The sequence below is a fragment of the Diadema antillarum genome, unplaced genomic scaffold (assembly GCF_040938485.1).
Source record: "Diadema antillarum isolate AM-2024a unplaced genomic scaffold, OU_Dant_1.0 seq00001423_RagTag, whole genome shotgun sequence".
Taxonomy (NCBI): Eukaryota; Metazoa; Echinodermata; class Echinoidea; order Diadematoida; family Diadematidae; genus Diadema; species Diadema antillarum.
This window is the reverse complement of record NW_027272175.1, coordinates 510,898-525,024: the sequence shown is the minus strand read 5'-3', so window position 1 is coordinate 525,024 and position 14,127 is coordinate 510,898. Positions and strand designations below refer to the sequence as shown.

Sequence of the window (14,127 nt, the reverse complement as noted above, 5' to 3'; positions counted from 1 at the left end):
GTTCAGTTCAGTTCAGTTTTTATTTCTGCATTTCAAAATCAATACAAATCAACAAATCAACAAAATACTTACATAGTCATTTACACAGCTAATATTCGTAACGTTTGGATCTTACATACATTTTTTTTTCAAGAACGAATATCATATATGAAAGGAAGTAATAGGAAATGATAAAAATGAAATGCAGGGGACCATCATCATAAGCTAAGCTTGACGAGGAAGATGGCCCCAGGTAAAGAGATACATAAAGAAAATCTTGCCACTCACTGAGTGGGGGGTAATTGTGCAAAGGGCACAATAAAGAGATACATAAAGAAAATCTTGCCACTCACTGAGTGGGAAGTAATTGTGCGAAGGACGTGCGGTGCAGTGCGGTGTGCATTGTGTTGGGATGAATCTTGGTTTGTACGTTGAGTGTTATTTTGTGTATCAGTGTGATGAGGTGAATGTTACTTCAGTTATGGCCGTGAACTCATTGTTTAGGGTGTTTATTGACCAGGTGGTATGAATATTTATGTGTCAGAAGTATACTGGATTATGAGGGTGTTTTTTAGTTCTCGTTTGAAAATGTTCAACGACGTACATTGTTTTAAATTAGGGGGCATTCCAAATATCTGGTCCATTATGCTTTAATGATTTTTGAGCTAAAATGATTCTGGGGTTTTCGAGATGGTAATCGGACGACTGACGTGTTGGATATGAATGAACGGTGGAATTTGGAGTGAAGAAGCCATCAAAAATTTTTGGAAGACAATTAAATGTATATTTATACATAAAAACAGCAGTTTGAAAGGTGTGAAGATCCTCAATTTTCAATGTTTTTAGTTGACGAAATAGGGGATTAAATGGGGATAAGTAACGGGAATTGGTAATCAAACGTACAGCACGTTTTTGGAGGGTAAGAATTGGATTGATTTTAGTTGAGCCACAGTTTCCCCAAACTATATTGCAGTATGTGATATGTGGTAATATCAATGCATTGTATAGAATAGTCAGGGAATTTTGAGAAATGCAGTTTTTCAGTCGATATAAAATTCCCACAGTTCTCGAGACAGACGTGTGGATATTATGAATGTGATCGTTCCAAGTTAAACTCGAATCAATTGTGATTCCTAAAAATTTAGTAGATCTTACTTCAGTTAAGGATAATCCATCAATATTAATATCATAACTGCTGTTAATGTTCTGTGAAACAGTAGGTTTGAAACGTATAAAATTTGTTTTAGAGACATTGAGGGATAATTTATTACATATAAACCATTGAGAGACTTTGTCTATTTCCGTGTTCAGAGTATTAAACAGTGTTTCGAGGTTCTCATGGGAGTAAAAAATATTAGTATCATCCGCAAAAAAAATATAAATTTAAAAGTTTTTGCTGTATTTATCATATCATTGATATATACAAGGAACAGTAGGGGGCCAAGAATTGATCCTGGGGAACACCTTCTCACCTTCTCACCCGGATGCCTGTAGGCCAGTTGGCCTGTCAGTTGACAGCCTCCGTATGAGTCCTCGCCAAGTCTGTCTGTCTTGAGCCATGGTCTTAACTGTGTTAAAATCCATCTCCTCCCTTCGGGCAATCTCCTTGATTTGGTCTTCCCATCTCTTCCTTGGTCTCCCAATTGGCCGCTTCTTGTTTGGTTTCCATTTGTGGATCCTCTTGACATCTCTAGAGTCTGGCATCCTTTCCACATGTCCATACCATCGTAGTAGGTTCCTTTCTATGATGGTCAGAACTGACTCTACCTTGAGGGCTTGTCTGATGGTTTCATTGCGAACCCGATCTCTTCTGGTAACCCCATGGATGAGACGGAGAACCCTCATCTCGGTAGCCTGGATTCTACTCTTCAGTTTTGAAGTAAGTGTCCAAGTTTCACTGCCATACAGTAGCACTGGTCTCAGAATTGTTGTATATATACACACTTTGACATCTTTGGGTATTTCTTTCTCTTTCATGAGGGGATAGAGTGCAATTAGATTTCTGGTGAATTTGGTTATCCTGTTGTTAACTTCTTCCTCCATGAGATTGTTTGATGTTATCTTGCTGCCCAAATATGTGAAGTTGTCCGTCTTTTTAAGAACGTGTCCATTGATGGCCACATTCCCCTCTTCCAAGTCCCTTCCCACATGCATGTACTCAGTTTTGGTGTAGCTCATCTTGAGACCAGCTTTGGTTAGCTCCCTATCCCATTGGTTCATGATGTCTTGTAGTTTGTCCCTGCTGTCTGCAGTTTGTGCTACATCATCTGCATAGCCCAGGCATTCCGCATGGTAATCCTCTTGCTTGATGTTCACGAGTACGTGGTTGAGATAGGTGATAAAAAGCAACGGTGAGAGCACGCTGCCTTGGCGAACCCCTGTGTTGATGTTAAAATAGTTTGAATCTCCGATGATGGCACTCTTCTGATCATTGTAGGTGCTCTTGATGGCCATGAGTAGTCTGCTGCTTATTCCAGTCTCCTCAATCACCTTCCACATCTTTTCTCTTGGCACTCTATCAAAAGCCTTCTCCAGGTCCAGGAAGCAGATGTGCTGATCAATTGCATACTCCCAGCTTTTCTCCAAGTAGAGTCGTAGGGCAGCGATCTGGTCAATGGTCCCTCTTCCTGGTCGAAAACCACACTGGCTTTCCGATAGGAACTCTTCCACCTCCTTCCTCAGTCTTTTCTCAAGTATCCTTTCATACAGCTTTCCAACATGGCTCATCAGCGATATCCCCCTGTAATTTTTGCAGTCCAAAGGATCCCCCTTATTTTTGAATATTGGACAGATTAAAGATTGGTTCCATTCCTCTGGCACGGTGCCACTGACCCATGAGCGGTTGAAGAGTTCCAGTAGTATTTCCTTAAGTGGCTGACCACCTGCCTTGATTGTTTCAATCGGGATCATGTCTGGCCCTGGAGCCTTGTTGTTTTTTGTGAGCTTCAGTACAGCTTCTATTTCCTCCATGCATATTAGGTCTTCTTGGTCTGAAGCAGCAGGTGCAGGTGGGATGGATTCCCTACAGTTCCTTCCTTGCTGGTTCTCATCATCATTTACATTCAGTAGTTCTTGAAAATATTCAGCCCATCTATTCGCCACATTCTTTTGTCCAGTTATAACTGTACCTGATTTATCTTTCAACGTGGTATTCTTGGTCCTGCCATCACTCCTGGTCTTGTAAGCCTTTGACATGCTGTACAATAGCTTTTTGGTTCCCTTGACATCTTCGTGTAGGTCTTTTCCTATCCTTGTCCACATTCCCTTCCGAGCCCACTTTTTTACTTGGTTGACATGATTTCTCTGTTTTACATAAGCTTCTCTGTTCTCCGCTGTTCTGTTTTTTAGCCAGGTTTTGAAGAGTTTCTTTTTCTTGTCGACTTCTGCCTTCACATCCTCCGTCCACCAGCCCGTTTTCTTCTTCTTGCGATTGCCCAAAGTTGCTACTCCTACTATCTTCTCTTGGATCTCGAGCAAGCAGTGCTTGAGTTTCTCCCAGTGTTCTTCAATGTCCTCTCCTCTGACTGTATCTCTTACCTCCCTTAACTTGTGTTGAATTTCCGGTAGCGATGTCTTAATATTTTCAGTCTTTACCCTCTTTCTCACTTTGGACTTCTCCTTCTCTGGGAGGTGTATCTTCATTTTGCCTTTAATGAGCCTATGGTCTGAGTCAAGGGATACCGATGGAATGGTTTTAACATCCTTGATGACAGATTTTCTGGTGGACAAAATGAAATCTATTTGTGTCTTCAGGTCGTACTGCCCAATCCGAGAATTGTACCTGTACCATGTGTACTGGTGGCTCTCCTGGTGCTTAAAATAAGTGTTCATTACTGAGAGGTTGTTTCTTACACAGAAGTCTATTAGCATCTCCCCTTCCTCATTTCTCGTGCCTACGCCAAAGTTTCCAATGACGCCTTCTACTGGCCTGGAGCCAACGTGTCCATTCAAGTCGCCCATGACAATAATTTCACTGTCAATGGGTATATTGTCAAGCGTGTCTTGCAGTTGTTCATAGAACTCATCTTTTTCTTCCTGTGGTCGCCCTTGCTGTGGAGCATATGCTTGGATGAATGAGACCCTATGATTGTTAATGTTGAGGATTGATGCAATAATGCGGTTACTGACATAATGAACCTTCTCTATGTGCACAACGAAGTCTGGGTGGAAGAAGAGCCCAACTCCGTGCCTTGTGTCTCTTTCACTGCCTGAGTAGATAAGCTCATAGTTGTTATGGACTGTCTTTCTTCCCTGTCCCTGCAGTCTTGTCTCGGCTATGCCTAGCACCTTCAGTTGTCGTTCCTGCATGAGGTCAACTATTTCTTCCGTCTTCCCCCGTATGGTTCCAGCATTTATAGTACCGATGTTCGCGCATTCGTAAATCTTTGTCAATGTTCGTTCCGTGGTCATATTCCGTGTGGTCCGTCCGTTTTGAGGCTGTCTGCATACCATCTTGAGCTATCCACTACTAGCAAAACTGCTGACTCGCTAAGTCTATCACTGTTATATCACCAGTAGCTTCACCGTTTGTCGTTAGCGTCAACCAGGGAGTACCACGAGGAGGTGACAAATCGGACTTTACTCCCCCTGGGGAACACCACATACAATATTAGAATTCGGAGATTTAGATGACTTAAATAGTACATATTGCTTTCTGTTGGATAAATAATCAATAATCCAAGAAAGTGCTAAACCACGAATACCATATCTTTTTAATTTGTAAATTAATATATCATGATCTATGGTATCAAAAGCCTTTGATAAATCCATGAAAATTCCTATAAAATGTTTTTTATTTGCAAAAGATTCAGCAATCTTACCTAACAATTGAATTATAGCTAAATCTGTGGAATGGCCCTTTCTAAATCCAAACTGATTAGGTATAAGTAGGTCATTTACATGAAGAAAAATGTACAGGCGTTTATGAATAATTTTTTCCAGAATTTTAGAAATACTAGGTAATAACGATATTGGTCTATAATTTGTTAAAAGAGAAGGGTCGTCTTTTCTTTTGAAAAATTGGAACTACTTTCGCAATTTTTAATGAGTTTGGGCATATTCCAGAAGACAGTGAAAGATTGAAAATGTAAGATAAAGGTGTGGTTATTCGTTTGACGATTTTCTTCAGTATATAAACATTTATTTCATCATGGCCACTAGATCTACTTGGCTTTAATCTGTTAACAATCTCCAGTATTTCTTCCTCATCTGTTGGGGTAAAGAAAAGGGATTTGTCGCAGTTTGGTGGAAGAAATTCAGTAAAGTTTGAATGAACATATTTGTTTTTTATTTTTGAAGCTAATTGGGGGCCAATATTTACGAAGACAAGTATGAGTTAAAGGGATAGTACAGTATTGGTAGAGATGAGAATTGGGCTTTTAACTTTTTGCGAGATACCAAGAAAACACTTGCGAAATAGTACAGAGCATACCATTTTAAGAGGAATTCAAAGTTTATTTGATGAAAATGGGGTTTGGAATGACTGAAACATCCAAAAACAAAGTAAAACAAAGCGATCGTAATAAAGTGTGGGTCCCACACTTTACTAGAATCGCTCTGTTTTGGATATCTCATCCATTTCAAAACTAATTTTCATCAAATAAACGTTGAATTCCTCATGGAATTACATGGTCTTTCATATTTCATAAGAAGTTTCTCATTATCTCACCAAAAATGTTAGAAACCTGAAATTAGGTCTCAACCAAAACTATACGATCCCTTTAAAAGCATCAGATATTTCGTCAGGGTTTGTGAGTTCTTTGTTGTCATTATAAAAAACGGACGATGTTTCCTTATTATTTTTACCTGTTATTTCATATATAGTTTCCCATAAGCCATTTACGTTATCCTTTTGATTATCAAACTTATCGGAATAATACATTTTACGAGAAATACGAATCAAATTACTGAGTATATTTCTATACTTTCTGTAATCTGTAAAATGTTTTGTATTGTGGGTAGTAATCGCCAATTTATACAATTTATTACGGGTTTTTATTGAATTGATGATTCCCTTTGTAATCCAGGGATGTTTGTTCTTTCTACGTGTTTTTTTTTTCTTAACTAAAGGAATGTTTTTTCGATAATAATATAAAAGTTTATCTAGGAAAATATCATAAGCTTTATCGGCGTTATTTTGAAGATACACTTCTTGCCATTCTTCCTTCACTAAGTCAAGATTAAGTAATTCAATATTCTCGTCTGATTCTTTTCTGTACGTTATTGGCCTGGGTTTTGAAATACTTTTGACGTTTTCAGAATAACGAAGAATAATGAATATCGGTAAAGGATCAGATATATCATAATATAAGATACCATTAATGAATTTATCTACAGAACAGTTATTAGAAAAAATATTATCCAACAAGGTTTTAGATGTTTGGGATATTCTTGTTGGGTTATCAATATGGGAATGGAAAGCATATGAAAAAAGAATAGTTTTTAATTTTACCGCTAAAGTATCTATTTTCGTCATGTCAATATTATAGTCGCCCATAATATAAATTTCCTTATTTTCTTGTGTAATCGTGTTGAGGCATTCATCAAAATTTTCTAAAAACGTTTCGGTTTTATGATTTGGTGGTCTGTATATAACACCAATTATCTTATTTTCATTTTATCATTGATGATTTCCACAAACAGGCTTTCACAACCTTCAATATCAATATCAGTTCTTATTTTTACTCGCAATTCGTTATATATATATATATATATATATATATATATATATAGGGCTACCGCTCCCCCTCTACCTCTCTTACGATCAGAGCGAAATATTTTATATCTATCAAGGCTAAACAAATTTGGAGACGTGTGCCCTAGCCAAGTTTCAGTTATACCGATTGCGGAAAAGGGAAAATTTTGTAAAGAAAGAAGAAGTAGTTCAAATGAATCAAAATTTTTGTTTAAGCTTCTAGCATTCCAGTGGAATAAGCTAAAATCTTTAATGGGGTTATAATTAGTGTCATCATTCCTATTTGTGGAATTACTACGGGAATTATTAACATGACTTGCAGTGGAATCAAATGAAGATTTGAACATATTATTGAAATCCGAAATAGTATAGTATTTACTGTGATTACTTATGATACCCTGGTCAGGATGATCGTTGTTATGAGTCATTATGAGGATTTGAGTGGAAAGTTGAGAATGGTTGTTCTGGGGCCATGTATTTTTGTGTAGTACGTTGCAATGTCTGTGCGTGAATGTAAATGTGAGTGTGTGCATGTGTGGGGGTGTGCAGTGCATGTGAGTTGATAATAACAATAATGATACTGATACATTTTTACGTTATACAATAGAACAAATGTTACATCATGTAGTCTCGCTAAATTTATGTCTACAAAAGTAAATGGAATCCTCCTACACTTAACGTTGGTGAGGTAAATTCGTATGCGTAATATGAAATAACAATGATTATAAAAGAAGACAAGGCGCTTATATGGTAATAACAGAAATGTAATTACTCCAATAATAGCATACGAACGAGGTGTTCTAACAGTTAAGGTAAAAAAAATTAGATTGGTTGTTTTACAGAGTCATGCTGACAAGCCCCTTCGAACGTCTATGCATTTACGTAGAGATAGTTTGTGAAGGTGAGACATGAAGGAGGAATGTACATCTGGAGGAAAATTCTTGTGTCAAACTACAATGAAAGGGTTCACAAGTTTACAAGAGTGCAAACGGAACATTCTTGAGTGATTTATAACTGTGCACGGACACAGTCTTGACAAAAATAAAGAATTTTTATGTTATACAATAGAACAAATGTTACATCATGTAGTCTCGCTAAATTTATGTCTACAAAAGTAAATGGAATCCTCCTACACTTAACGTTGGTGAGGTAAATTCGTATGCGTAATATGAAATAACAATGATTATAAAAGAAGACAAGGCGCTTATGGTAATAACAGAAATATAATTACTCCAATAATAGCATACGAACGAGGCGTTCTAACAGTTAAGGTAAAAAAATTAGATTGGTTGTTTTACAGAGTCATGCTGACAAGCCCCTTCGAACGTCTATGCATTTACGTAGAGATAGTTTGTGAAGGTGAGACATGAAGGAGGAATGTACATCTGGAGGAAAATTCTTGTGTCAAACTACAATGAAAGGGTTCACAAGTTTACCAGAGTGCAAACGGGACATTCTTGAGTGATTTATAACTGTGCACGGACACAGTCGTGACAAAAATAAAGAATTCATTCTGTATACATTATCTACTGGTAGTTTAGGAAAATCCAGACCAATTGAATTTGTCCCGATCGTCAAAAACATCAGCCGTTTGTTTATCTTATACGAAATTTTTAGAATCTGATTTAAATGTAAGCTGGTATGTTGTTTAATTCGTCAGAAGCGGAAATAAATGATACTCTGCTGATCAATAGTGCTCTATGGGGAAGAAGTTCAGTTTAAAAAAAAAAAAAAACAGACAAAAAAAAAAAACCCAAACAAACAAACAAAAAAACAAACCAAGATGCGGCCAACTGATGTCATTGTCAATATCAAGGTTGAAAGGTAAGTGCAGTTTAGGTATAATCAGATATGCACGTAAATAGAAGTCTTTCCGGTAATGCAGCGGCGCCGGCAGGGCCCGGCATTCGGACGAAAGGGTCATAACAAGATAAAAAAAAGAATATCTCAGTTGCTATTACTGAGTCATGCTGCTTAACCCCTGCCAACGACTGTGCACTAACGGAGAGAAACTTTGTACAAAGTTCATGCATTCTACGTAGTAATATGACAATAATAAAATTATATTTCATTAAATCCAAATGGAATGATGTGGTGGGCGTAAATCCACGAAGACCTCTTTAAGAAAGAGAAAGAGAAAAGAAATGGGTTAATTTTGGTTTTGCCCCTTTGACTTTGATTTGTTTCACGGGGGAGAGGGGAGACAAAGCAACGATAAAAGAAAGCTCTTCTACATAATAAAGACATGCGTCGTGGATTTGTGCTCAAACATGCGACAATGATATAAAACGTTGTTCGTTGTACATGATTTTCTGCGTATTTCGTTGGTATACTGTACTCCCTTTGGCTATGTCATTTTAATGGCATTCCAAGATATAAGTGCATAATGTATCTATATAAATATACACAATAAGATTTGTATTATATTGGTACATTGCGGGTGAACACAGTAAGATTTGTTTGTGTTTATATATTGCAGATGTATCAGCATGATTACAACGTCATACTGTGTTGCGGAGGTCAATAAATTAATGTATACGGCAATTTTAAGTGTATACCTCGCTTTTTAACAGTATTGAGTACAGGCATAATCATACAGTAATCTACAAGAGTTACAGGGAGTTCTGCCACAATAACAGAAAAAGCAGTATGCATGTTTTGACAAAATGGGTCCTATTGGGCAGGACAATGGTATCCTTTACAATAATATCATGGTCTATTAATTAATTATGGTCTATTGATATTGCCAAATACCTATTAATTAATTATGGTCTATTGATATTGCCAAATACCAATTTTGCTGTCAGGTGCATGGGTGTGCTTGCAAGCACCATTTATAAGGATTGCATGAATAATCACTCCATCACAAATGCTTATCTCAGTGAATTTAAAAACCAACGCGCCTGTTGGTACGAATGACCTTTTTTTTTCTGCTCACGCGCAAAGTGGAACTGCGAACTGGCTTATACACGAAGTATCCCTACATTGCTTTAACGATAAGTGTCTTGTGTAATAATGACGCAATGATTTCTGCATTTCATCACCCTGCATACAAGTTTTCCGTTGACCTGCACACGATTCTGCACTTTTTTTCTCTAAAAGAAGAATGACAATACTATAAGAGGATGAGTCTTTGTAATATAATCGATTTCTCTCTCTCTCTCTCTCTCTCTCTCTCTCTTATTTCTCTCTCACTTTCTGATGAACAAACCCAGTGCGATGCATTAACGCTTCGTATTTGATATTATGAAGATTTTGGATGCAAAAAAAAACTATATATACAGTACATATAAAAGCTACTTGTTAAAGTCTTTAAAGTATAAGGTCACCATCATATCCTTAAAAAACATCTTCTCATTTACACTGGACATGCTACATAAGAATTATTTTCAAAATATTTTCAAAATCATCACATATATTTTGATTATTATTCTTTCTTCTTCCTTCTTCAGCAGATTCAATATCAAATAATTCATGTTTATAAAAATGATATATCTGTTTTTGCGTTTAAACTCCTCATATAACACGTAAATTAAAGAACTCCGTGATTTACATTCTTTAAATCAATTTTGACCAAACATTCGATTTCTTTCCATTTAATCATAATCATTTGATTATCAACTTGCACATCTCATATCCTATAACAGTGATCTTTATCATGATGATAACAAGATATTTTCTGTACCATGCAGTTTAATCATCTCATAAGCATTTATAGTAATGAAGTTAAATTCCTTTCCGAATCTATTCAAATCAAGGGATTTTTTTTTTTTATTCGGCCTGTGATAGACTCACAGAACATTTTGCAGTTGATGTCAAGTGGAAGAATTCATTTTTCCTTTAAAAAGGAATTAAGCGGACCTTATCCAGACCCCCTCCCCCCCTCCACCGCTCAATAATTTCAGGAACAGAGGCATGATAAAGAAGATGGTACCCGTCAGTAAGTGAATAGATACCAAATAAAACGATAAATCTATCTTCGAATTTATTTCATCTTATTCTTTGGTTCCATTCCATTTTAATTACACCACTCTTTGGGAAATTTTAACACTTTTGAGACCCGAAAATGTATTGTTTGTAATCGTACATAATCATAACGGACATTCATTCAAAAGTTGCAGCGAAATATTCAGAGCGCGAGTTCTCCTCATGCAATGTTTCAAATCGGTTTTTGCTTTGACTGCTGTTTTTTTGTCTGTGGACCTTGATAAATCGGTGTATAGTGTATATATGCGTTTTATACGTGCCAAAACTAAGGGGTATATTATGCAAAGCAAGCCGAAACCTGGTTTTTGTAGTTAATGAAGTTACCATTCCCTGCAAAAAAACAAACAAACAAACTTTAATTTGGCCCAAAATTGACATCTATTTTCTGATGTCCTGTTTGCCTCTGTTGTTCTAAAACGTTGCCGATGGATTTGCTGTGATTGCGTACATGATGTCTGATATAATAAACAGGCCTATAGAATTTATGGGGGGGGGGGACTTATAGGCTATACTAGGGTGACTAACCGGTATAATAGAGATGACAGGCAAAGAATACACACGTTGCAATATTGTCCTTGTCAAAGTCGTGTCATAAGTACGCTTGGGTGGATGGTGGTATAGGGCCATATTGAGTTTAGTTCGTAAACAACGCCCACAAGCAACGAGATGTTTGAATAGAGCGATGCTACCATAGTTTGGACGGATTCTGATCAACTGACGGTCCCTTTCCCTCCCCCCCCCCCCAAAAAAAAAAATAGCTGAGTCACGAATCTATATCATACGATCTAAATGCTTTTCAAAATACAGAAATACAATTAAGAATCCCCCCTCAAAAAAAGTCGAGGACAGTAATATTTCCAAAGAGCAAACTTTGTCAAAAAGAGATCCTTTCAGCGGGCTCCCTCCCCCTCTCTCTCTCTCTGTCCTCCCCAATATTGTATATATGTATAAGAAATTATATATATATATATATATATATATATATAAGAAATTATATATATATATATATGTATAAGAAATTATATATATATATATGTATATATATATATATACATATATATATAAGAAATTATATATATATATATATATATATATATGAAGAGTTTGTTTGCAAAAACCCAAAAGTCCATATTTGCCAAATGGAGATATTTGCGATTAAAGTTCAAGAAAAATAAAGAGAATAATAAGAAAATTTTTGTTTCTTTTGACCATAACTTCCAAAATGTACCTTTATATGTAGTGACCAATATATCATTTAAAAGGTCTTATTTTGTACTTTATGACAGAGACCGTACTTCAAAATCTTCAAAAATGGACTTATCGGTTTTTGCAAACAAACTCTTCATATATATATATATATATATATATATATATACATATATAATTAAAATTATAATGCATGTGTTTGTGTGTGTGTGTGCTTCAATATTGCAGGCTTGTCTTGAGAGAAAAGAACGCGGGTGATGCAATTTTCAAAGGTGATTACGGAAAAAGAGCAATTGCTGGCATTAGATGAAAATTTTGATTTATTATTCCTCACTTCCTCACGGACGATCATGCTACTTTAATAAATATACCGTATGTCCCAAAATCAAATTACAATGGGACCCTCCGCAATGATATCTTTAAAGATATAGAATCAATCTAAATACAAATTCAAGGTATGAAACTATAACTCATTGCCCACATCTTACAGAAAATCCCATTTGCTTTGCTTCAGTGGTCAAAGAGAAATGAGGAATTTTGTAGAGGATGTCAGGAATCTCTTCCCTCCAAGTTCTGTCTATTGTATGCACACACAAGATCATCGAAGTGCTAAACTTGGAAGAATCAGACTCATGACTTGCTTTACAACAATCCACATTTCTCTGTGACCGCTTAACCAAATCGAATGGGGTTTTCTGCAAAATAGACCTAAAATGTTATATTTTAACACCCTGAAGTAGCATTTAGACAATTTAATCATATTGGGTGTTATCAATGGGAAAATCTGATTGTTATTTTTTGGGACATGCTGTATAGCAGCAAAATTATATGTAGACATTATTATTAATATTGTTGTTGTTATTATTATTATTAATAATAATATAATTATTATTATTGTTATTATTATTATTATTATTATTATTATTATTATTATTATTATAAGAATGTTGAACAACAAATTATTACTATTATTATCATGGTCATCATCATAGTATCATTATCATTGGAAGCCTTCAATCAGTGATTGGGCATGATGGGACTGATGGCGTTATAGTTATAAAAAAGTAACGAATTATTCCAAGGTTCGTGATCCAAAAAATGAAAAAATGAGGTTCTTTACACCTTTCCTTTTTTCATTTTCGGATTAACAAACATTCGGAATGACGCAACAGTAATGTTCGGATTAATACACCCTAAATTATTTTCGGATTAGCGAACATCTATAGGCATAGGAAATTTGTGTGTTTCGGAATAACGGACCTTAAATTTTTCATTTTCGGATGAAGGAACCTTTGGAATAACGAACATCACACCATAATGACCCGATTATAGAGCTTGGAGAGCATAATTCTTGACCGGTAGAACATTACATAATGGACGATCTCACATGGGAAGACATTTTTGTCAATAAATGAACAAAGGACAGACGATACCCTAAGACAGAAGATTAGAATTGTCATTGTTATTTTCGTTATTATTTTCATTATTATTATTATCATTATTATTATTATTATTATTATTATTATTATTATCATTATTGTGATAATGACAATGATTATCATTATTATGTTTTGAAAAATAATGTTGAAGAACTCCAACGTATCGACTGATAGACTAATTTCACTGGAAATCACAAGGGAAGCCAAGTTCAAATTGCTTTCTGAACTTCACAAGTAGCGACATACTTGTGAAGGGCAGACTTTTGGTCGGGCTCAACCGACTTTTCGGTTTCAGGCGAGCGACAGTTTGTAGTTTCACACTGCTGTAATTACTGCCGCATTACTTAGAGAGAACAGGGGGTGTTTGAAATGTTATTTAAAACTCTTCGGACGGGATTGTGTTTCTTCCCCGCGCCAGTCATCACCCTCCAGACAATTCACCAAGAAAATTATATTGAGTTGCTGACTATTGAGTATGTATCAAAAATAAAATGACTGAAATCCTTCAAACACACGTTCCAGGAGAATCTATTATATTTAAGAAAATACACAAAGTGATTACAAAGAGCAGAGAATTTGTGCAAAGTTCAGTTGACCTAGTCCAGGAGACTGAAGGCAAAGTATTTGCAGTTTCACAATGTCACTCTTTCACGGTCATCCATGCATCCCCGTGACTTCGATTGGTTCATGAGCGAGCTGGGCAAGCCGGTGAAAATGCGAATGAGAAGCTTGGACTATAGACACGTATATATTTGGCATTCAGTTATCTACAGTGTCCAGTATTCTTCAATAATTGTTCGTTATTGAGCCAGAAAAAAGTTG

At 36.0% G+C, this 14,127-nt stretch overlaps 1 protein-coding gene across 1 annotated transcript; it reads right to left on the bottom strand.

Annotated features, from left to right (window-relative positions):
* Positions 1-1,455: 1,455 nt before the first annotated feature.
* On the bottom strand, positions 1,456-4,389 carry LOC139709275 (uncharacterized). Its single transcript, XM_071621224.1, has one exon. It carries the CDS (start codon positions 4,387-4,389, stop codon positions 1,456-1,458), a length of 2,934 nt encoding a protein of 977 aa, XP_071477325.1.
* Between the last annotated feature and the right edge of the window lie 9,738 nt (positions 4,390-14,127).

What these genes read in the sequence shown, in the direction of transcription:
- LOC139709275 (XM_071621224.1), bottom strand. Translation starts at nt 4,389, where the DNA reads ATGACCACGGAACGAACATTGACAAAGATTTACGAATGCGCGAACATC.